The 24,556-nt window shown below is 46.1% G+C and overlaps 1 protein-coding gene across 2 annotated transcripts in view; it reads left to right on the top strand.

Annotated features, from left to right (window-relative positions):
• LOC122624353 (AF4/FMR2 family member lilli) overlaps positions 1-23,635 on the top strand; it is a 32,624-nt gene extending 8,989 nt beyond the window's left edge. Inside the window, exons 3-6 of one of the 2 annotated variants that reach the window (XM_043803860.1) lie at positions 4,568-4,806; positions 21,071-21,260; positions 22,513-23,221; positions 23,377-23,635. In XM_043803860.1, coding sequence (XP_043659795.1) covers positions 4,568-4,806; positions 21,071-21,260; positions 22,513-23,221; positions 23,377-23,635 — 1,397 coding nt within the window. The remainder of the gene's footprint in view (positions 1-4,567; positions 4,807-21,070; positions 21,261-22,512; positions 23,222-23,376) is intronic. The other variant, XM_043803861.1, reaches the window with a different exon arrangement.
• Positions 23,636-24,556: the final 921 nt, after the last annotated feature.

The following is a 24,556-nucleotide window of genomic DNA, read 5'->3' on the forward strand; positions in this document are numbered from 1 at the left end:
CTGTACCAGTATCAGTAGGTAATGCAAATTTCGGGCACTTGTGGCCCAAAAAGTCGATGACTTCGGCTGGCATTCACTACGAAAACTCGCTCTGACATTGTCCGGCATTCGTGGCCGTCTAATTGCTCCTGTCTGCGTGCCTGCTCCCTCTACGACCCTGTTGCCATCTCTCTCTGCCACTGTGCCACTGCTAGTGCCGTCTCTGTCTATCAGTGCCGTCGGCCTGCCGCTTTGCTCCGCTTTCTGTGCCTGTTCCTCGTAATTTGCGCACTCAATGGAAAATTGTTAATTAGATTCCTTGCTTGTCGTCGAGTGACTGCTGCTCCTGCTTCTTCGGCATTGCACTGCATTGTTTCGCCAGTTTCCACCCACTCTTCTTCGTCCTCAATGCCACCATTTAAAAGCAGGCGCACTGGTAGCTTACCCCCCTCCCCTTTGGGCGGCAGCGTTTTAGCCAGCTTTGTGTCAAAGTTGGTTAACGCGACGGCTGCTGCCACCAGCACCAGCAATTTCTCGCAGTGCTGTCGGCTTTGGCTGAAAGTTAGGCAGGGGAAGTACCCGAAAACACCTGTAAAGGTGTCTTAATTACTAATTATTCGCAGCATACAGGCAAATAACTGAGTTACAAGTATAATAACTCTACATGTGTAACGTTTAAGTAATTACTGCTTAAAAATATATGTTTAAAAAGAAAAAGCTGCACAATTCTCTGCGAAATTAGTGTTAAAATTAACTGAGAAATAGCCAAGTTGACGGCACAGCCTCTTAAACCTTTACTCGTTTTTGGGCACACTTTAGGCCACCTTGCCTTTCTTTTCTTCATTCCGCTTCGCCAACCCAAGCGAACTCAGCGAACTTTAAGTGCAAAGCGCTTTTCCTCCGCCGCCAGCAGCAGCAACAACAACAACAGCAACAACAACAACAGCAACAACACTACACAGTGACAACAATATGGGAAAACAGAAGTTGCAACAACAGCAGCTATACTGCCACTAAAACTATTTGCTCTTTCACTTTTCCGCAGCACGTGAAAATTGTGCTCTATTTTTGCAGCGTTAACGAAGTGCAGGAAATTCAGCGGATGTGATGATAGCGAAAAAGTTAGATATGGGTTAATAGAGGGAAACTGCACACTCCGCGTACAATTTGCACTATTTTCCCCACAATAATTGCCTGCGGTAATCAGATATTCTTGGAAAACACACTGAAAAGCGGTGGGAAATCCATTCGAAATAAAGGTCATGCGAATGTTGTATCATTGCACATGTACTTATGTATTTGCACTTTGTTTGACACTGATGTGTGATTTAATTAGTAGGCATATATCTTACCTATTTCATAAAATGGAATGCACTGATAATGAGGCTGATGATCAAGTAACTTTTGCACCGGCAGCCTGAAATTAACCCACGGCATCAAAAAGCAAGCTATCAAAGCTGTTAATTGGAGCATTTACTGGTCCACTCACCGTAGCCTCTTTCTGATTTTTTGCGTTTGTGGCTTCTGTTTGATTCCTCAAGCAAATAATTCAATTTCGTTTCTAATTAGTACGAAAAAAGCGTACGAAAATAAGCGAATATCCGAATGGCAGTTCACAGGACACTCACACTCACACCCACACTCACACCCATACACATACTCACATACACACTCATACACTCATACACTCACACTGCCAACGAAAGCCACACACATGCACAAAAACGCAGCCACTTTGGGTGCTAATGCAAATTGCGGATTGCGAATGCCCCTTCAACGATGACGTCGTCGTCGCTGCCACCGCCTCTGCCGGCGTCGACTGCGCAGCTGCGCCGCTGCCGCGTTGCCAGCAACTCAGCCACTTTATTAGCGTATTTTGCCATGCAACTGTTTATGCGACACACACGCACACTCACACACACTAGCGCACACGCAACCGCTGCACACCAACACAGAGACGAGGAATTAGTCATTTTGTTGGTTACTTGATGCATGGCGTGGAAATGGGGAAAGTGCGCGGCAAAGTGGGCGGGCGGGCAGAGGGGCGAAAATTGGGCGGAAGAAGCAGGAACAGAAACAGGAGCAGGGGCGAAAGGGGGAAAACAGGGGGTTCTGCAGAGGAAAAGCCACACCGGAAACATTGTTGGGTACTTTTTCATCAGCGTCTCAATGTCACAGAAATCATTACGATTTGCAAACGACTGGTGAAAGTGTCGAAAAGTATGCAGCTATATATTTAGCAATATCCTTATCAATATTTCTTATCACCTATTTCAATGGAATAAAAGCGCTTTCCACACTGACAGAAAGTGAAAAATAATACTTCTAATGAGCAGCGAATCAAAATGTGCACATTTTTCTTCCAGTAACTTAAGCTAGCCAACAAAAAGGCGGCAGCTCAGCTCACAAAATGAACAAGTCAGAGGAGGAACGCCGTGGCATGAAACGGAAACGGAAAGGGAAATGGGGACAGAGATGGTGAAATTTCGGCGGGATTGGGGGCGGAAGTCAACTCCCCCCCCACCCCCTTCCCGCTTCCCCCCTACTCCCTCCTTTGGAAGCGACAACATTTTTTATGCGCTTTTGAGCAAATTAGATTTCCTAATTAAATTTTCTAGTGAAATGCGCATAAATTTCATAAAACTCACTTGCCACGCAAGAAAGAGAAGGCGCAACTTTCTTTGTGCGGCTAAGTGAGTGGGCAAGAAAGAGAGAGAGAGAGAGAGAGAGGACGCCAACTGGAGCGAGAGCGAGAGAGATGGAGGAATGTTGTCGCCTTTCATTTGGATGGCGACATTTTTTTGCTCTGGCATTTTTCCCAGCTGACGTCGCCGACATCCTTTCGTCCTTTCGTCCTTCCATCCTTCATCCTTCGTCGTCGTCTGCTTAAAGTAATTAACTAAGAAAATTTTAATTGCTAATATGTTGTGATGCATGTGAGTGTGTGTGTGTGTGTGCATGTTGGCATGCGGGGTTTTCCAGTCTATGTGTGTGTGTGAGTGTGTGTGTGTGCGTGTGTGCATGAGCTCATTAAAAGCTAGCGAGAAATTCGACGTTGCCTACTTTTGTGCGCTTCCAAATTAACTTATTCCTAACATTTGTGTTCGCTATTCATACGTATAATATTTAGAATTATTAAAGCCAATTATATCGCTAGTAATGTGAAAGTATATATATAACAAGAGCAGGTGCTATGGATCAATTAAATACTGACCGTGAAATACACACTTGAATCGATTTCGTTGCCACAAACAGGCACAACAATTAAATTTCCCTCAACACACCTTGAATTCTGGAATTCTTCTAGTGAATTGCATTTTTGCGCGGTAATTCAAGATGCAATTTTCAGCATTCATTACACGCATTTTCACCAGCAGCAACGCAGATATTTTTCACGCACATTTAGTGGGAAAAACGGGCGGGAAGTGGAATGTTAATGGGAATGAAAATGAGGATGAGGTTGAGGATGAGGATGAGAGTTCACTTGAACAACTCGTCAGCCGCCACAACAGTCTGCTTCTACTTCATTCTTCATATCGAATTTCAATGCGAAATGTTTTTTCCCTGCTTTTTTTTTCTGTTTTGTTTTTGTTTTTCTTTTCCTTCTCTGGCTGCACGAATGCGCCGCTGGTCGTGTGTGTTTTGTTTTCCATACTTTTCCATACTTTTCCATACTTTTGCGTACTTTCCAAACTGCGGAGTGGTCCAGACCACTCGATCACCGAACTGTGCATTAACGTTTTCCTGGTGCTTCGGGCTGCAAGATCGTTTTTTGGCCAAAACAAGGAACAAGGCTGCTTGGCAGCCCTCGAAGCACTCGGTTTCTCAATCCGCCAAGTGGCTTCGATCCCCAGTCTTGGGCTCATCTTCAATTTGCAATCTTCAATCCTCAGTCCCCAGACTCATCAGCATCCTCAACTCGTTTGCAGGTCGCTCAACTTTGTGTGCACACAGGAAAGTGTGTATGTCTAAAATCGCTTGGTAATACCTTTTCTGCATTGCGAAACATTGGCTTACCGCGCCGAAGTTATACATATTTTGGTTTAACTGCAGTATTTAAATCCCCAATGAATGTTGCCCACTTTTTTCACTGTGCAAAAACTCGACTGCCACTCATCGAAAACTCAAATCGCGCCTGTCAGCGGCTGTCAGCTCCTTCCTTCGATCCGAAAACGAACGAAATCGGGATCCCCAAAGCAGTGCCATCCTCCTTCGACGCTTTCACTTTTCCCCGCTTTTCACAGCCCTCACAGCCTCAAGTGGGATTTTCCTTGGAACAAAAGATGATGTGTGTGACAGGAGATAAACTGCAGACAAGTGGGAAACTAGATACAATTATTAAATATTAAAACAACAAGCCGCCAAAACCACTTCAAGTCGCGCTTCAGCGCCACATGTTTTCCGGCATCGGGTCGTGGGATTCTCGTCAACTAATTTGACAAGAATATATTAAGATTTATTTGGCAGAAGGAGGCGCGCATGTTGTAAGTGGCTGCTGGTTGGGAACCTAGGTTGCCTAGGTGTTTTTTTTGGGGAAAGTAAAAAAAGGAAAAAGGGATTATAATTCTTTGAATTTCATTTCTTGCAGGCTCCCTGGCGCCCAAGGACTTTGGCATGGAGGGCTTGAACGGCTTGAATGGCTTGAATGGCTTCGGAGTGGGAGCGAATAGCAAAAAGAAGAAAAAGAAGCGACGACACAGCCGCACCATATTCACCAGCTACCAACTGGAGAAACTGGAGGAGGCCTTCAAGGAAGCCCACTATCCCGACGTCTATGCCCGCGAAATGCTGTCTCTGAAGACCGAACTGCCCGAGGATCGCATACAGGTGAGTCAGCGTCGCTTGTCCGCGTAATCCGATATGCGGGCATTGTCTCTCGTCTTCAGACTTCCACTCCTTCCACTTCCACTTCCACATCCAACTTCCAACTGCCAACTTATGCTCGCATTATTCCCCTAATGAATTAACAAACTAATTACATCCGCCGCCGAGTAGGTGTTTGCTGTTGGCAAAACAGAAAGGCGGCCACAAGCAATTTGCATTTCCTTTGTCTTTGTCTTTGTCTTTGTCTTTTCAATTCGCATACGCTTGTTTGGATGTCTCCGCCCTGATTTTTCTGATTTTTTCTGATTTTTCACACCTCTTTCAGTTGCTGTGTGTGTGTGTGTGTGTGTGTGTGTGTGCAGAGTCATCAGAGCCATAAGCGGCAATCAGGAGAGGAATCTCAAGTGCAGCTCCTTCGATCGGAGGCTCTCCACTTTTGCACTTCTTTACTCTCTATATGTCGAAGGGTATGGTTAGTCTGCTTTAAAGCTCATTTAACACTGGATTATAGCTCAATCGATAGTTATTGCTGAGATAATCGATAGTATTGCGATATTTTCGATACAATAAACGATTTTTGCCTAAAACAGTTAAAGCCAAGGTAAAAGCCACTGAAAAAATTGCATTGCAAGGGACATACACACATACATATGTAGGTAGAAGTGTGTGTGCACAGCTTTGCGAACAACGCAAAATGCGGAAATCATTTAACGTTCGCTTCACGCTGGGCAAGTGAGACGGCGATAGGGTGTGAGTGAGACGGACGGCTGGCGGGGGAAAAACGTAGAAATTTTCAGCAACGTTTGCGAATTTATAATTAAGCATTTTAATGGCCGTTATTGTTCTAAGTCCCTCGCCCGCGCGAGTGAGCGAGATGGACTCTACGCTGTGTGTATGTGTGTATGTGTGTGTGTGAGTGTGCGTGCATCGAGTGAGCTTCAGTTGAGCCAAATTGCCACCCTTAAAAGGCAAACCCCAAAAGGACTATGAGTGTGTATGTGTGTTTAATTAGCAAACAGAAAAAAACAAGAGTAATTATGGCGCGATTTCTTGGCGAATTTGCCCTTTTTTAACCACTCACCTCGCTCACTCAATTGCTTTAGGTACGCAATCGTCGAACGGATGGTTTCGAAATCGCTGATTTTATCGCGGATTTTCGCCGGTTTGCTAATGGCAGACTCTTCAAGCCATTCCCGGCCATTAAATATTAGCTAACAAGCCATCGGCCGAAGGATTCTCGCAAAACAAGTGTAATATAATGGGAAGAAAGTGTTGAAAGTGAACGATTTGCTGGCAATTGATGTAAAAGTGTAAAAAGTGACCATCTAAATTAAAGTGTACCTATATTAGAGAGCAGCTGCAAACAGAATTATCATGATCGCTGGCAATTAAAATATATATCGCTGGCACGTAATTAACCCACTGTTGCCCCCCGGCCTATTATCCGCATATCGACTGGCATTTCAGCATTTCAACTGGCATGCTGCACGCTGCTGTTGAAATTGATGTTCGAGTGTGTAAAATTTTCCAATTATAGATTTTCGAGAAGGACACTCACACCCACACGCACACTGTGTATGTATGTATATATGTATGTAGAGCACTTTGAAGAAGCTCTGGCTTTGGGATTGGGATTGGGATTGGGTCCTCGGGATCGAGATTGCTTGGGGGCACATGAAGCGTTGCTAAAAGCGAGTCCAATTAGTAGCATTACTACTAACACTTCAATTCTGGCCACTGGAGCTGCCCGACCCTTCGCCCCACAACGCCCCGCCCCGCCCCTCCTCTCGTCCTCGCCGCTTTGGGGTTTTCCGTCTCTCTTCAACTTGGCAATAACGGCAATAGTCAACAAGAACAGCAAGAACAACAAGAACGGCAAGAACGGCAAGGAGTCAGGAGCGAAGGACAACTGGAGTGAAGCAATGGCGCCAAAGCACGGCCATTTTGTGTGCACAGCTGTGTGTTTTAGTGGGGGGGAAATGGGTGGAAAACCCATGAGGAGAGGGGGAGGGGGTGGATACTCGGGGCATAAAGGGGTGTGGGCGCTACGCTAGTTGTACGCCAGTTTGTGGCAGGAGTGGCAGGAGCGTAAATTTGCATTTAACGTTGTTTGCGGTGCCCACAAATGGAGTCTATCCTTGACTGTCCCCCTCACCCCCTACCCCTCTCCACATCCACAAGCACAGTGTGTGTGTGTGTGTGTGTGTGAGTGAGTATGTGTGCAGGGGGCAAGGACTCAACAGTTAGACGGCCAAAAAATACTGGATAAGACCGAAACAACCGCAAAACGATGCACAAGTACAAGAACGATGAGGGGAGTCAGCAGCACACAGAGAGAAAAAATGTGGTAATTTATATCTCTTAAGTTGGCAAGTCATCGACTGAGGTGTCGAAGAGTATGCGATGAAAAGAAAACCAGCTGTCGAATATAAAACGTAGTTTTGCATAAATAAATGTAGGTACAACACCTCTTCGTGTTTTTTTCCAGTGCAACGAACACACACACATACAGTGTCATTGAAACTAACAGCACTATTTGAGCCAAAAAAGCTTTAGAATTTTACTCCAGCGTGATGACAGCAGCGGCGCCCGAAAAACTAACATCACATACATAAACAAACATAAACACACACCCTTACAACCGCACACACACACACATGCAGCTGGTATCTTCCACACACATACGCACGCAGACACTCACACACACACAGAAGCAAAGTTGGCTCGTCGAATGCGTTGCATATTTTCAGGCACTTAAGCTATTTTCATGAAGTGCACACACACCCACACACCCACACACACGCACACAGGCACGTATGCAGATTACCCTGACAGCAGAACCACGCCCACTTCTGCGCCCCTTAGCCCCACAATGCCCACCTTAACCCTGCAAGGCGAAAAAGGAAACTACGGCTACAAGTACACACTCCGTATTGATTTTAATTGAAAAATTGTTAATTTTCCATGCCAGTAGCAGCAGCCCCGTCTGCCACGCCCACGACCCATATCCCACCGCCCACTTTTTCCAGGCTCTCTACCCCCACCTTTTTCCCCACCTTCGCCCCGAACTTTTCCTCAACTGTTCCTCGCTCGCAGCAAAGAGAGACGAACTTGAAGTGAACTTTTTGTGCTGCCAATTTTCGAGGTATGTGTGTGTGCTTGGCCTTGTGTTAGTGAGTGTCTGTGTGTGTGTGTGTGTGTGAGAGAGAGTGTGTGCATTGCTGATTCTGCTGTGTTTTGTGTCTGGGTAATTACACGTTTCTGTGTGAATAAATTTCCAACCCCGCAAGAATTTCGAGGCGAAATTATACATTCGCTTTTTGAGTTGACTTTGAAAGCCCTTGATGGGTTTTTGCCGCCTTATTGGATCGAATATATATATTCGAATATATACAGTCGTTCGGATGCGGCAGCTGACGGTTTTCAGATCGAGCAACTATGTACATATAATTGGCATCAGATTGTGGCTTCGATTTTTCTCCAAGTGTTCGGTGGAAATGCCGCTTAGTGTGGGCCTTGGTGGGTCTTGGAAGTTCTACGAAACTAATTTACTGAAGTGTCGACGCTTCCAAGTGAAGAATGTCTGAATAGAGAGGGCCGCCGAATGGAAATGAATGCGAATGCGAGTCAGAGAGTGGGACCACTCTCGGTTTGTGGAGTCATCGGAGTAGCCACAGTCCTCCTCCGATTGGCACACACACACACACACACATATATGTATATATAAGATCGCCGGGGATTTCAAGCCTGGGAACCCGAAAATGAGGGGCCCAAAGAGCTGGCAGCTCGGCAGACTTGTGGCAGACAGGTCGACTGGCCGATGCTGCCACTTGACGCAACACCGTCCGCGTTGCCGCCGCCTGAGATGCCCAACCAGATCTGGCGAAGGATCACCAAAAGTAGCCAAATCAGCTCCAAAATCTGCACACTATAGAAGATACTACCTAAAGCATAGATCTCTAAACTGGCGAAGCTCCTTTGTGCTGACATAAGTTGTAACTCGAGTTAAGAAATCGCAAGTTGGCGTTGAAAAATCCATCTCAGCAGCTCTGATTACCTACCTCAGTTCTCATTTGGGTGCATTCTTCGTTCTTCGTTCTTCGTTCTCCATTCTTCGCTCTCCATTCTTCGTTCCCCATTCTTCATTCCCCGTTCCCCGTTCTCCATTCTTCAGTCCCCGTTCTGCAGTTCTGCCGTCTTCGTAGGGGACTCTCGCCTCATTCCCATGATCTTCATTTTGTTGACTCTGTGCCGAGTACCAATTCGTTTAAAATGGTATCAGTTCCAAGAAAAATATTATTTTTTCATAATTTCTGGAGTGCCTTAATCTGTTGCCAGCAGTTCGATGTGCATAATCACGACGATCACGGCGAGAGTAGTGCCCAGTTCTGGATTTTGGATTTTGGCTTTCTTGAGTGAAAACAGGCGGTCTGGAGATGAGTTGCCGAGTTGGTTGCACTGGAACTTGGTTCTGGGATCTGGGATCTGGCATCTGGGATGTGGGATCTGGGATCGCGATGCCCGTGGCCCCTTAACCCCTCGATGGGCAGCGGGGTGTTGACGTGCCCCGCCGCACAAAATGAAACGTCAATTTCAAGAGTTTTTCCTGGTAATAATTAGTAGCTGAGGTGGGCATTTAAATACTCGTCGTCCCCGTCGTCGTCGTTGTCGTTGTCGTCATCCATTTTTCTCCAGTGATTCTCGCAGGCCCCCAGACCATCGGCATATTCCGCGTATTCGTGTACAAAAATACACTCGCCCAGCAGCCGAATAATAATGCATATAATTGCATTTTAAGTAGTTGCTGCCTGGAGTATTGTGTTACCTTCGAGCTCATGTCAACCCTGACATCGTGTGTGCGTATGCCTGGTATTTCTTATACTTATACTTATATGTTTTTTTATATTGTTTCTCCTTTATTTCTTGTGGTTGTGGTTTTGGATGGGTGAGTGAATTTTAATTTTCCACACTCGAGGAGGTTTCCAGGAAAATGCAACGGAAACGCAACCAGCAAGTGGGTGGCGAACGAGGCGGCGAAAGAGTGACCTATTAAAGGGTTTCTAGTATTAAATATTCATATTTGTGTAATTAGTAAGCCATTACTACACAGTGCCACGGTACACACCGCCAGCGAGCAATTGATAAACGGCTGGTAATCCCAGGCTTATGTGTGTCCTTCCAAGGGGTATTTTATTTTTGTTTTTTTTCTTTTCCGGTTTGCTGTTTGCTGGGCTGCCCTCACCCTTGCCCCGAAAGTCAATGGCAACAATGTGCCATTGTGGTTAGTCCGAAGGTCCTTTCCCTTTTGGAATCTGGAATACGGCATGCGGAATACGGAATCCCTTGGGAGGAACGCGTTGGGCCAGCATTTCCGGGGGGTGAATGACGAAATCCTGGGAGCAAGTGCGTAGCATGTTCCCGCGATTTTCGGATTCGGATGGTGGACAGCGGATAACGGATGATGATGCTGCGATGACACGTGTAAGTGCAGCCACATTGTCGCAATTACACTTATTTCTGTGTCGAGTGGTGCGGGGTCCTTTGCCATTGTTGCTGCTTGTTGGTTGCTGCTTGTTGTTTATGCCGGGCGGTGCCCCACCCACCGAACACCACCCACGGCGCGAAAACGTGACCTTCGCCGCTTTTCCCACTTCAACGGCGGATGGTAATGATTCGTCTTGCACGCACTCACCATAACCATCAGCATCACCATCACCATTACCATCCGCATTGTAGATATCATCGAACTTATTAGTGCGAAATGAGCACGCTGCTCGCTCATTTGTCCAGCCCACGAAAAAGCCCAGATTTTCCAACCCATTCAACCGTCATTCATTCTATCCACTCGATCTTCTAATTGGCCCCTCTGCACTCGAATGTAACTAATTGGGTGACTAATTTTCTGGTTTCATTATTATTTATGATAAACCATTGAGTAGTCAGGTATGCAGGTGGTAAAACTAGAGCAGATAAACGCTCCAAAAGTGGAAAACAACTTGATTTTATCACGAGCCCAATTGCATCAGCAACTTAAACGGACGCTAGATAATTGAAACACTTCTCCACGTTAACTGCCCCACTGGAGCCAAATCAAAACTCATCCAACAATTAGGCGCAGTCCAACGATTTTCTGCGGCTGTCATCGGCCAAAGTAGATCAGTCGGAGATCCCAAATGAAAAATAGAGAAAAAGAAACAACAATCCAATCCAAGTCGAAATCGAAATCGAAATCCAAGGAAGAGGGCAATCTGTTGGAGCTCTCGATCGCCCCGATTGAATGAGGCCTATTATCGCGTTTTGAAAGGCGTAATTATCGCATGACAATTCAAACGGAATGTGTTAACTCGCATTTGTATTTACTCAATAAACATTATCGTCGATCGTCGATTGTCGATGGTCGATGGTCGATGGTTGATCGTCCAGATTGGGCAACCAGTCTAATTTCCAGCTCCCACACATAAAACTCGTTATTACAGACCGATTGGACTCGTCGAGAAGTGTATAGTATGTACAATTGTATATATGTATATTTATATATGTTTTTGAGCGAAGAGTGAGTGTGAGAAACGGCTGTGTTTGTACATCGGAAAATTAGTCATTTGGAAATTGTTTTCATTTGCGGCAATTTCCTGTTTGCCTCCAAAGTAAGGTGGGAATATGCTCTCTTTTCTAGCACAACTTGTAGATTGTTTTGGAATGATACTCAATTTGTGAAATCCTATCATATAATATATATATCAATTATTTTTCTAATATCTCACGGTGTCAGAGGTGCGCAACTGGCCCGCCAAAAAAACCCCCAAATAAAAAAGGGAGGCATACGAATCGTAATTGGCGACTCTATAAATACCCTCAGGGGAAATCCATAAACGAACAGTTGCCATATGAGGTAGAGCCACTCGGCAGTGCATTCAACTCGAAAAAAAGGGGAAAAAAAGAGGAAAAAACGGCGTAACTCAGGTGGAAAGAGCGACTGTGTTGTGTGGTGTGAGTCACGAGGCCTGGTCACACTAATCACCATCGTAGATTGCCCTGATCACTCTAATTCCGCAACTATGGCAAATTTTGGTTAATTTGCGCCTCGTCTGAAATGCCTTTCACTTTTATTTTTTTGCAGCCGCAGCCGCAGCAGCAGCATTGTCTGTAGTCCCCGAACAAAGGGCACTGAAAAAAGCGGGGGGGAAGACAAATATAATTAAAAAGGTGTTATTATATTTTCACGCCTCGACTGCGCGGAAAAGTTAACAGACTAAGTCCGCTGGGGCAGCGAGTGGTTAAAGTTAAACAAAAAACGTCAACGACTCCTACGGATTATTTGCAGAATCATCAAATTAAAGGTTTGATGTTGATTTCAACAAGCCCCACAGCACGAGGATGAAGACGACGTTGCATGTTGTGTGCCACAGCTCCATGTCTGCACATATATGTACACATACATATGTATGTATGTATATATGTGCACATACATCTCATGTCTCTCTGCGTATGTACGGTACATAAGTGTGTACATATGGGCTGAGAAACTGAATAGTCATGGCCTGCAACTGGGCCCCTTGCGATCGAGTGTCTGTATAATTTTCGTTCGTTCTCTCGAATTGGCTGTCATAAGTTTTGAGTAGAAAATTGGTGTGCAACAGGCAACAAATCCGATTTCATCTGGCTGGGCAAACAATAATGTTGTTGTTGCTCTGGCTGGCAAAGGATTTCTGCGTCTCTTGATTGCGATAATGAGTTATACTTAATTTCCTCGCACCGCAAGTACCGCAGGCCACTTGAGAAGCCAACCAAAAAAAGCGAGCGAGTGAGTGAGTGAATCCCTGCCAAGGCTAAGGGATGTATGGATTTTGGAGTCTTGATATGTCTTGATTGATATTGAGAGTTTCGAAATGATGGAATCACTTGCTTTGCAACTAGATTGCTTGGCTAACTGGAAATTAGTAAGGCACATTAGTGCTGCCTTGTTATGCCCCCCAAAAAAGAGCCAACTAATTTCCTTCCTGCCGCTGAGTCGCTGAGTCTCCATTCCATTTGTTAAAAAAGCAACGACGAAGTTTTGACACTTTCATTGTTTGCTGTCCAGCAGTCGGAAAGCTGTGGAAAAGGGTTGCTACCTGGCTGGAAAATTAGGCGCGGCTCTGTGCAATTAGGGCAAATAGTTTTCACGGGCCTTCTCCGCAGAAGAACTCGTTCCTTGATTGATGGTCATTCGCAACCACGCAACTGGCTGCCATTGATTGATGTTGTTGCTTCGCAGGACTTTGTAAAATGTGTCGCTTCTTCTTTTGCCCCGCTGACATTTTCCATTTTCCATTTGTGGGGCCCACTAATCCGCACTTTCATCTCCTTTGCCAGCGAATATTTTCCAATTTTCCAAGCCCAAACCCCAGACATGAGAATGAGCTTGAAAATGAAAATGAAAATGAAACTGAAACGAGATCCAAACACAATTGACAATTGACAATATTAATCGCGTTTCACGCTAATTTGCAACAACAAGTGGCTTAAACGGCAAAATATTTTACAATTCAGGGGCATGCTTCGTGTGCCCCTGGGGACTTGCGACCGTCGACGTCGACCGTCGATTGGCGACCGGCAAACAGCAAACAAAACACAAACCACTTGCAGAACGAGAGGAGAGGTTTTGAGAAAATTAATTTTATAGATTGAAAACATGCCCGTTTGTGTTCTGTTTCTATTTTGTTCAGCGCTCCCGAGGGGTGTAAAATGCGACAGAGAGGCGTTCGAAAACGGGGGCAATGAGCCTCGTCATCCCCCGACTTGCCAACTTGTTAACTTGCCAACTTACCAGTTTGTCAGTTTACCAGCTTGCCAGTTTACCAGTTTGCCAGTTTATCAGTTTACCAGTTTGCCAGTTTACCAGTTTGCCAGTTTACCAATTCACCAGCTTACCACCTTTCCACGTAATTGAGGAATTGTCAGCGAATTATGGCCGCATAATGGACGTGGACTTGTGGGGCTGCGCAGCATGATCCAGACTATTTATATTGGGCCATGGCGCAACTTAACGCGCACCCACAAGTTGTGCACTTCATCAACTGTTGCAATTGCAGGGGGTTGGGCGGGGGGCGTGGCGCCACGCGGCGATTCCTTCTGCCGATGACACTCCAATTGGTTTGACGCAATGCAAAATAAATTCACAAAAAATTACTAGAGCCACTGGGCATAGTGGGCATAGGCGAACACGGACTGCTCTGCAACGTTCTGCTCCATATAATGCAGGGATATATGATAATTCTACATCCCAATATGTAGTAATCTGTAACGATAATTCAAGGTAATACAATATTAGTGTTTATATCTGAGATAGATAGATGGAGATATTGTATCTATGTATCTGCAGGGTACCTGTGGGTTGGTTAGAGTGTTTTCTGTGGGTGCTGGGTGCTGAGTGGGTGGTGCGTGAGGTGTGCGCCAAAACAACAAATAACATGGGGGGTGGGGGGTCTGTCGGGTAAGGGGGCGTTGGGGGTTTGCAGAGGTGGGCGTGACATGGCGCCTGCCACGATTCAACTTTGGTTTGGCACACGCAAATCAGACAATTTGTATCCAGCGGCGAATATAATTGAAAAATGATTGGTTTACCATTAATGAAAATGATGATGACAACGGCAACAACAACAACAACAACAGCAGCAGCAACAACATCAGCAACAGCAACAACAACAGTAACAACAACAACGTCGACTGCTGTCATCGACAGACACCTGCAGTTGCGTCTTCGATTGTTGGGTCAATCGGCCATCGAGCGCCTTGTTAATCGAGATGGCAGCGATAATGACGACGATAATCGCGATAATGGCGATAAAGTACCCGTTGACAGGCAGCAATGTGCGATTTAAGCACGAAGTGAATAGCTGTTGAATGAATGCATTCTATTCATGTGCCACATTAGCTGCTAGATGAATCTTCTTGCGCATATATGTATATATATATTGTATATCTGATTTGGGAATTTCACAGCCAAACAAATCGAGTTTGGGGCAACTTTAAGGCAAAGGAAAATGCCGAGCAAAAAGGAGAAGGAGAAGGAGAATGAAAGGGAAACGGAAACGGAAAAGCTAACCCACTCGGTTGCCTCGTAATCTGTGTCACAGGACTCAGTCGCATTGGCGCACGTCCGGCGAGGAATTCCTATTTTGAGGAACTCGAGGAACGCGGCACTTATTAACATTAAATCGCCGGCAGCTGCCTGTCGCCGCAAATTGGAAATTCCATCATTAATTCTAATAAGATTATTAGTTCCCCGATCGACGGATTTTTGTATCCCGACACCTCGAAGTCAAGTCCAATCAGCCGGCCGCAAACTCCGCGTAGCTGCGTACCCACGGTTAATGATTGCGGTCGCCGGTCGTGTGAACTCAGGACTCGTCCTGCTGCAGATACCTACTTAGTTGGTTGGTCCACCCCAAAAACCCAGCAGAGCCGCAGTCCAGTAGTCCAGAAACCACCACCCATTTCCACCCATTTCCAGCGATTTCCCTGACAACAACGCTCGAGTAAATCCAATAAGCATAAGTGTGCACCAAAATCCCGAGAGAGCCGAGGCCATTGAGTGCGAAATGAATGAAATTAGCGCGCGTTAATCATAAACAAACGAGCGAATAAGGGCTTTTCCGGGGCAAGCGGGGGAATATCCTTCCCTCCCCTCCCTTAAAAACCCTTTGCAGCAAAATAGAAGAGCAAGGACTGGAAAACAAACAAACAAATTGCTACAGTTCTCACAGCGAAGGGCAACCTGCTGCGATGACACGCGTTCCACGTGCACTTGCCAATTTGCGATGATGATGATAACTACTCAACTGGGAAACCGAGGCTTGTGGCAGCACGTTTTGGGTTCACTTTTCGTTGAGATTCCCGGTGGCAGAGATTTATGTGTGGCAAGTTTTTAATGGCAAGTTTGCCCAAAATGACAACTTCAACGTTCGGAAAAAAGTCGCCACCATGCACAGCAAATAAAATGAAAGCCAAATTAAACGCAAGCCAACGAACTATAAAGTATAAAACACATTTGTTTTGGGCGTCCAAAAGTGTGTTTGTTTTGGGAAAATCTTCGATGGAAATAGCAGTTACTTCGATGGGGATTTTCCCAATTAAAACAAGCACTTGGGCCCATTCGATGGGTAAACAAATAAACTACCCGGATTACTTAATGCATACCCTAATTGTTTCGTAATTGTTTAAGTCGAGTTTTGGCATTGCACCACGCCCCCCGCCCCCGCCCCCCTTTGGAAACGCCATTCCGCGTCTAGCGTAATTAGAAAATCGGTTCATTAATCATTAGGCATTTAAAACATCGTTTGCTCGTAATTAATAGTTCAACGGCAATGGCAATCGCACTGCCAGCACTGTCAGCACTGCCAGCTCAATGTCGAGTAAAGGTCATTAATACGACTACGAGTCCGACTCACATGTGCACTTTTCCCTGGACCTCTTCCTTGTTACCCTTGTTACTTTGTGGCAGCAGAAGCGAAGTCAAGCCTTCAGTTCCGTTTGCGCAAATTAATACTCGACCTACGAATGAATATACGGGAATAAGCCAAAAAATCATTTCGCATTTACATATCTTAATCCGGATGCGGATGCGGATGCGGAAAACTGAAAAGTCCGCTTCTTTGCAGCCTCTTCTCTTTCATCGAAAAAGTTCGCGACCGTTAAACTCATATGAAAGTGGGAAATTGAAGTTCCAGCGCAAAAAATGGGAAGATGCTGGAGACAAAAGGCGCTGAAAAGCGGGGAAAACTGGCGGAAAACTCAAAGCACATCTCGAATACTCTGCCAAATGTGAATGGCAAATGTGAAGCACAGGGAATGGACAAGAAAACTGAGACAGGGAATAAACTATTGCCTGCTTTTGTGAATAAGCATGAACTTCTGCATTGTACTTATTAGCTGTTTGTATATATCTTTGTATCAACTTTATCTGAAAACTGACGTACCCCTTTTGCACGGCGTTTGAGAACCAAATTCCGCGAATGTCAATTGAATATTGCATATATACACTGCGGACTGTCGTTATGAAATTTCCACACGCCTCGCCGGGCTGACTGACTCGCAACCACTTGGCAGTGGAAGTGGAAGTCGCCACCCACAACCATCCACACCCACTCGCAGCCCCACTGCACCCGTAAGCCACCCAACCACTCAGTCGTTCGAGTTGATGAAGTAAACCAATAAAGGCCGCACACGAACTCAAAGGCAAATTCCCGCCCGAATGCAGGGCAAAATCGAATGCACAGGTGCACAGGTGCACATGTCACCTGAAAAGGACGACGAGTGCGAGTCCTGCGAGTCCTGCGACCCGTTGCCATTGCCATTGCCATTGCCACTGCATATGCAATTTGCAATTCGCAATTTTGCAGCCCCAGTGAGCAAATATTCGCCACCCACAAGTCCGCAATCCGCACCCATAATACCAGCACAGTACAGGCACAGGCCCAGTACAGGCAGCCTGAAAATCCGTTTTCATTTTGATTTCGATGGGTGCACCAACACCACTGAGAATCCTTGATTGGTTACCAATATTTTAATTATGCCAGCCAACGGCCAGCAGGCCTGTCCTTTGTCCTCTTGTCCTTTTGACCTTTTGTGCGAGTGCAGTGAACCAGCGGAGATTCGTCGAATTGGTTTGACAATTGCGCGTGTGACGAAGAACTGCACATTGCACCGCAATTTCTCTGCCAAAAGTAGAAAATTCAAAGTGGAAAATAAATAAATAAATAAATGAAATATATGGATTAATACATGGATCCATAGCTAAGCGCTCCTGAGCAATCCCTATGGCCATCGGTCAATTTTCGGTTGGGCAGCCAGCAGAGTAGACTGTTCGATAAATCAAAAGCCGTTTCCACCAACCGGACAAGGGGGCGTGGCCCCTTCGGTTGCGCCCCATAAAAACTGTCCCTCGAACTACTACTCACCTCTTCCCAGACAACCCGACCACGCCCCCTCTCCCGCTGCTGCCCACTCGCGCTGCTCCAAGGATAATAATAAATTTTCAATCAGCAAATTGATGTCGTGATTCGCAGCGTATTGGATATTGGAATCGAAGTTGAGATGGGAATGGTCAAGTAATCATTTAGCGGCAGATTGTCCAAGCTGTTATCTATATTAAAGTGATTGCCATTATCTGCACTGCTAAATATTTGCCATTGTTTGGTGGATGTTTTGCGTTCGCATTGCATCCATTGATTAAAACTGCGATTAGTGCTTAATCGATTCGCAGTTGATTTACTGCACTCTGATTCGATGTGTTTTCATGTGATTCTGTTGGAAAGTGCAGTTTCTACTTAGCGTTCGAATAAAAACGCCTTTTAATTTGTATTCATTTAAAGTGTCTACTGATTTGAAATACCACTTAGAACATATAGTTTATTTGCTTATTGAGTTGCAGCTTAGAGCTGTTAGAGGCAACAGTATTGGCATTTCCAACACGGCGAGTGGGTAGCGTGGTTTCCGTTTTTGGAAATTTATGGCATTTCCCTCTTTGATTTCCGCACTCAAAGGGCCCTACCGAAACTGCCGGCCCCGCTTTTCCGGTCCCGGTCGCCACTCCCCGGTATCATAATGACTGAATGATTGGGTCTCTGTGTATTCGTATCTCTATCTGTATCTGAAGCTGTATCTGTATCTGAAGCTGTAGCTGTAGCTGTATCTGTAGCTGTATCGGGATCTGGAGCTGAAACTGGATCTGGATGGGATGGATGGGATGTTGATGTTGATGTTGATGTTGCCGGGCCTCCAAATTGCAAAATGATATAATTCAATGAGAGTTGATTAAATTATCAGACGAGCCACTGGCCTCCGGACCTGCAAGTTGCTGTCGTGCTTCCATGTTGCTGCTACTGCTGCTGCTGCTGCTGCCTGTGTGCCTTGTTAATGAAATTTTCCGCTCCTTTGGCAGAGGCTCTCGTATCTGTGAGCCAGAGCGCCTGTGTGTGTGTTTGTGCGTATTGTTTACACCCGGGCGTGCCACTGTGTGTGTGTGTGTGTGTGCTGCCATTTATTATTGCAAAATGCTGCTGGAGCCGCTGCTGCAGCAGCCCTTTTGTCTGTTGTTGTAGCTGATGATGGTGACGTTGACGTTGCATGATGAAATAACAAACCGGATTAATTTGATTTTGCAGCCAGAAAGGGCCAAGATCCCGATTGCCAAGGCTCCCAAGCGCCCAAGTTCCCAAGTTTCCCAGTTTCCCAGTTTCCCAGTTTCCGAGCTGCCAAGCTCCCGAGCTACCGAGCTACCGAGCCGCAGGGTCCAAATTCGGAGGCTGATCCTTGCCAGGAGCAAAGCATCCCGGGTGTGTGTGAGTGTGGAAATTAATTTGACATCCGCTGGCGGCACTCCGGTGCACAGTGGAGGGTAATTTCAGGGAGCGGATATCGGATTTATTTGCAGCTCCACGCCCGAGTAATCCAGCTAAATCGCACGCTGAGTCACGGCTCACACGCGGTACAGTGCGTTTCAGAGCTGTAAGTGCATGGCGGCACAAGTAGTACAAATAATAACAAACTCAGACATAGCTAATGAATCATTGGAACTGAACAGCTCAGACATCCTTAGAGTAAGTTGCTTAACAACTGAACTTAAACTGCTGAAACGTAGTGTAGCGAAAAGCCGGCACTTTGCCAAAAAGAAATCCGCGACGAGCTGCACATTTTCCGGGCTGCAACGCAACGCACTGAGTGGCTGCCTTGCAAAATATATGCATTTAGTTTCGGAAGTCACAATTCGGCTCTGCCAATTTCTCAGCAAGTGCATGTCCAGGATTTATGGGGCTCCTGGCTCCTGGCAGGCAAGCAGGACTTGGTGACAGAGCCCCAAGCCAAATCACTTTATCTTCGTTCCTCGGCGAACTTGTTTTTCCATTTTTTCCCCTTTCTTGGTGATTTTCTTTCGGGTGAAATGCCACGCCCAGTTGCCCACTTAACCCGCGATTTGCACAATCCGTGAGGTTAAGGTTGGGATTTGGGACTTGGAACTTGGAAGTTGGCTGGTCTTCCTGGTTCCTGGCCTTTCGGTGCCTGATTCTTGGCCAACCAATTCCTTTTAGCACCCCCTTAGTTTTGCATTTTGCCCACTCTGCTGCCTGCCTTGCCTACTTTGCATATATTGCTTTTTTATTATAAATCTTCCTGCTGCTGCCACTTCCACGAGCCACTTCAGTTCGGGGCTCTTTTGCTTCGTCCTCGTCGATTTCACATTGCTGGTGGGCAATCTTTGGTGTCCTTTACCCCCCTGTCAGCAACCCCCCCTCTCCCCCTTGGCAAACGCTGCCCCTGAACCTCCCCCTTTTGCGTACATGACTAATAGCAGAACTAAACGATTTGATGGACCAGAAAAATGATGACTTCTTTTTCAGTGCAGAGGGTCCGGATACCGAGATACGGGGATACAGGGATTCCGAGGGTGGTTCGAGCTGAATTTGAATCCTTTGGCCGCTCGTCTGTGTGGCAAATCCTTTTATTGTGACAGTTGTTGTTGCTGGTTGGTCTGCTTGGTCTGCTTGGTCTGGTTGCCTTTTGTGAACAACATTTAATGTTTTCATATTATTATCTTTGTTGTTGCCGGCCGAGAATCGGTTTAATGTTTCGGAAGATAATCTAATTTGGTCACTTATATGCGAATATGTATATCATTTGCCATTATGTGTGGAGTGGCAGCGAGTGGGATGTGGCATGTCGGCTGTGTGTGGGATGTCGATGGTGTCGCATTGATGTTGCCAACCATCCTGATTTTAGGGAACCGCTTTTAAGGGGATCTACTGCTAATCTAAAATTCATTTATAAACTTTGGTTGTCTTTAGAGAATCTGAGAGTAATAGCACTTGGCAAAAACCAAATAAAAGTTCAAAACCTTTGTGAATAGACCCCTTTTCTACGTGTTAGCCACACCACTGCCTTAAAGGTTCGACTTCAAGGATCTACATACAAGTATATATGTACATATATATGTATATATAAGTATTTGGGGCAGCTGAGAGGTTTATGGTCCAAGTATTAGCATTTAAAAAACATTCCATTTACATTTTTTCAATTTGAATGAGCTTTTTTATTTAATAATTCGCAATTTGCATGGCATTTGCCCAACGACTAGAGTTGCTAGCCATTGGCCACTGAGGAGGACCAGTGGCTGTCCATATGGCGAAACACTTAATGCGGAAGCGTTTGCGAATTAATGTTTGAATAAGTTTTAATAATAATGTCATACTTGTCATAAGCAACATGTCTAATTTGTACTTGAACTTTGCAGGTGTGGTTCCAGAATCGACGCGCCAAGTGGCGCAAGACGGAGAAAGTCTGGGGCGGCAGCACCATAATGGCCGAGTACGGACTCTACGGGGCCATGGTGCGGCACTCGCTGCCCCTGCCGGACACGATCCTCAAGTCGGCCAAGGACAACGACGCGGTGGCGCCCTGGCTACTAGGTATGGAGCAGAAATGTAAATGCAACAATCATATCGAAACTATCAAACTACCAATCTACCAAACTAACAAGCTAACACCCATCTATAGAATACCTACATATGTCTTGAAGCTTTTTCCCCTTTTGGTTTTCCCATTTTATATGATTTATTTACTGCGCACTATATGATGTTTAAAGTTGGTTTCAATGCTGCAGTGTTCATTGATAGCCGCGCTTTATGAGCGAATCTATTTTATTCGCCAGTCTTTTCACTTGCAGTGAAAAGTGTTCTATAGATCGCACACATATGTATCTGGATCTGTGCATCTGTGTATCTGCGAGCCTTGAGGAGGGTTTAATTAAATTTCGAGCCGCACAAAGGAGCACGGTTCGGGGATTATAAACTCGGATAGATGGATAGCGGACGGGCCGAGAATTGTGAGCATATTTGGCGAGCATGTCCAACGACGCTTTTCCGCTGCTATTGCCGTCATATGTTGCGCACATTTCCCGGGAATGACTTTGCGGATTATCCGGGTATTCCCTGGTATTCCCTGGTATTCCCCAGTACAACCCACTACAAGTGTCGCTGGTTCGGGGTGACTGGGCTCCTTTATTCGTTAATAATCGCTTAATAAATGCAAAATGCACACGCGACAAGGACGAAGGACGCAGAACGTAGGACGCAGAACGCAGAACGCAGGATGAGGGTTCGCCACCGAATTCCCGCTTTATTTGGCATTTATCGTTTATCTATTTCCATTGCTGCTGGGGTGGCGCATCGACGACTGGGTTGGGTTGGGTTGGGTGGGTTTTGTGTGCCTCAGCGAACTTTACGAGCCGTCTGACTCGATAATTAATTCCCAAGTAGCCGTGGCCAAAGGTTTGCTCGAACTTAAGTGGCTTATCGAGGACTTAGCGGCTCCTTCGCCGGGGGAATCAGCGCAATTGGGACTGGAATAGTTTTTAATTAAGTCGATATGTCAAATTAGTTGGCAATTGATGGGGCCCCGCAAGCGTGCGACATTGAGCCCTCAACTGGTATTAACTGCAATATTTTGGCAGCACATTCATTTTGATTTACCGGTAGCGAATTAAACATTTTAATTTTTCCTTTAGCCTTTAGTTTTAACGCATCCCCATGCCACAGATACATGTATAGAATATCACAAGCCTTTATTTCGTTCCAACCAACATTATTTATGAGATAATCATCCCAACTTCCTGAAAGTTCACAACCTGAAAGTTCACACCACTGACTTATGTACCTACTTGCTCTTCCGCCGCAGGCATGCATCGCAAGTCGATCGAGGCGCAGTCGGCGCTCAAGGACGACTCGGGTGTGAGCGACCACGAGGACTCGGCGGGCTCGAAGTCGGCCCACTCCGAGGACCTATCCCGCTCCCGCTGCCGCACCCTCAGCTCCTCCACCGAATCGCTGAACGTCGTCAGTCCAGCGCCCAGCAGCTGCCCCACCTCCGCCTCCACCTCGGCGCCGCCCACCTCGACCAGCGGCTATGCGGGCGCAGCCTCCTCGGCGGCCACCACGCCCACCGGCGCGTCCACCACCAACAGCTCCGGCAGTCCCCACATCGAGCTGGGCTCCCCCTCGCCGCAGCAGCAGCTGCAACTGCAGCAGCAACAGGCATCGCTCTACTTGGGCGCGGGGGTTGGTGGCGCGGGGGCTAGTGGCTGTGCTCCGCCCAGCTATCATCCGCTGCTGGACGCCGCCAATGCCGCTGGTGCCGGAGCGGCGGCCTCCAGCAAGGACTTCCACATGATCATGAACACCGCCGTGGCAGCGGCAGCGGCAGCTGCTCAGCAGCAGCATCAGCAACAGCATCAACAGCAGCAGCAGCAACATCAGCAGCAGCAACATCAGCAGCAGCAGCAGCAGCAGCAGCAGCATCAGCAGCAGGTTACGGCAGCAGCAGCCCCTGGATTGCATGCCCACAACTTGGCCGCTGCCCTCATGGAACACGATCCGGATGCCTTCAGGTGACACATAGTGCCCGGACACCAGGGTGTCCAGGAGTATGCAACATCATTATTGTTTCTTAAATGTACTGAATGTGCTGCATCTTCTTATCCTTCTTTACTATCCACCGAGAAGTGCGTGAATTTGTATTGAAATACGGCATTATCCTTTGCAGAAACAACTCAATCGCCTGCTTGAGGGCCAAGGCGCAGGAGCACCAGGCACGACTCCTGAACAACGGTGGTCTCTTCCTGCAGGTGCGCCGGTTCGCCCAGGGGCAAGCCCAGCTCCACGACCCAAGTGATATGCTCAAGCTCAGCGAGGAGTACAACAACAACATTTCGCCCGCCCACTCGACTGCCACTACGCGAGCCAGTGTGAAAATGGAGCTGACCGCCAATGGAGGAGCGATGAAAAGCTGCGAGGACGCCTAACGGAAGCGCCAACAAGTTTGCTTGCACTTAATCTAAGCTGCCCAATTGCAAATGCTATGATCCCAAAATATGTACACCAAAACCAAAAATGAGAAGTAACCCTTTTTTTTACTAGACCTAAGGAGCATTACGTCTGTAGATCTGTAATCGAAATAGTAATTTTAAACACCAGCATTGGCTGGCTTAAGGTGTAAAAATACGAAATCGGTATATTTTAATATTAATTCATCAGCGAAAATATTTTTTTATTTTCCAACATCAATTTGGGCACCAACAAATATATATGATAGTTAACCGCTATGGCTGAAATAAAAGTACGAGTATGTGACAAATATTCTGGTGTCTTTTATTTGCACGATTTCATTGGTTTTTTAAAAGGCATTCCTTGTTTTCCTTCAAAGGTGTAGAATCTAAAAATGTAATGTAATAAGTAAGACGACAGTCGAATGTATAAAACATGTACGATGTATGATTCATAAGGAAGTCAACAAATTGTCGAACATTTAAGATTTGTGTAAAAGAACACTCCGTGTAGAATGTGTGCGACATGTAAATTTAAGTGCAAACGTACAGTCGCTCTACATCGCTCAAAATCGACAAAATGTAACTCATATGTAGATTACAAATATGTACGCCTTGGGCGTAAAGCGCCATCTAGCGTTGGTGCGAGACGTCGGCAAAGCAGTGCATTGATCAGAGTGCGACCGGCGTCGGCAAGTAAGTGATGCCAATCTATTCCAATCAATTCGGAAGTCTGGAATGGCTCAGCGCACTAAATTGCCGTCGATGTCATCCTACATAGAGTGATGAAGGCCCAAGTTCAACTCCATCTTGAGTCCTTCACGAGGAAAGGTCTGATCTGATCTACTAGATCTGATAACAAAAACAACAACACAACATGGAAAATAAAATCTATATATA

The sequence above is a fragment of the Drosophila teissieri genome, chromosome X (genome assembly GCF_016746235.2).
Source record: "Drosophila teissieri strain GT53w chromosome X, Prin_Dtei_1.1, whole genome shotgun sequence".
Taxonomy (NCBI): domain Eukaryota; kingdom Metazoa; phylum Arthropoda; class Insecta; order Diptera; family Drosophilidae; genus Drosophila; species Drosophila teissieri.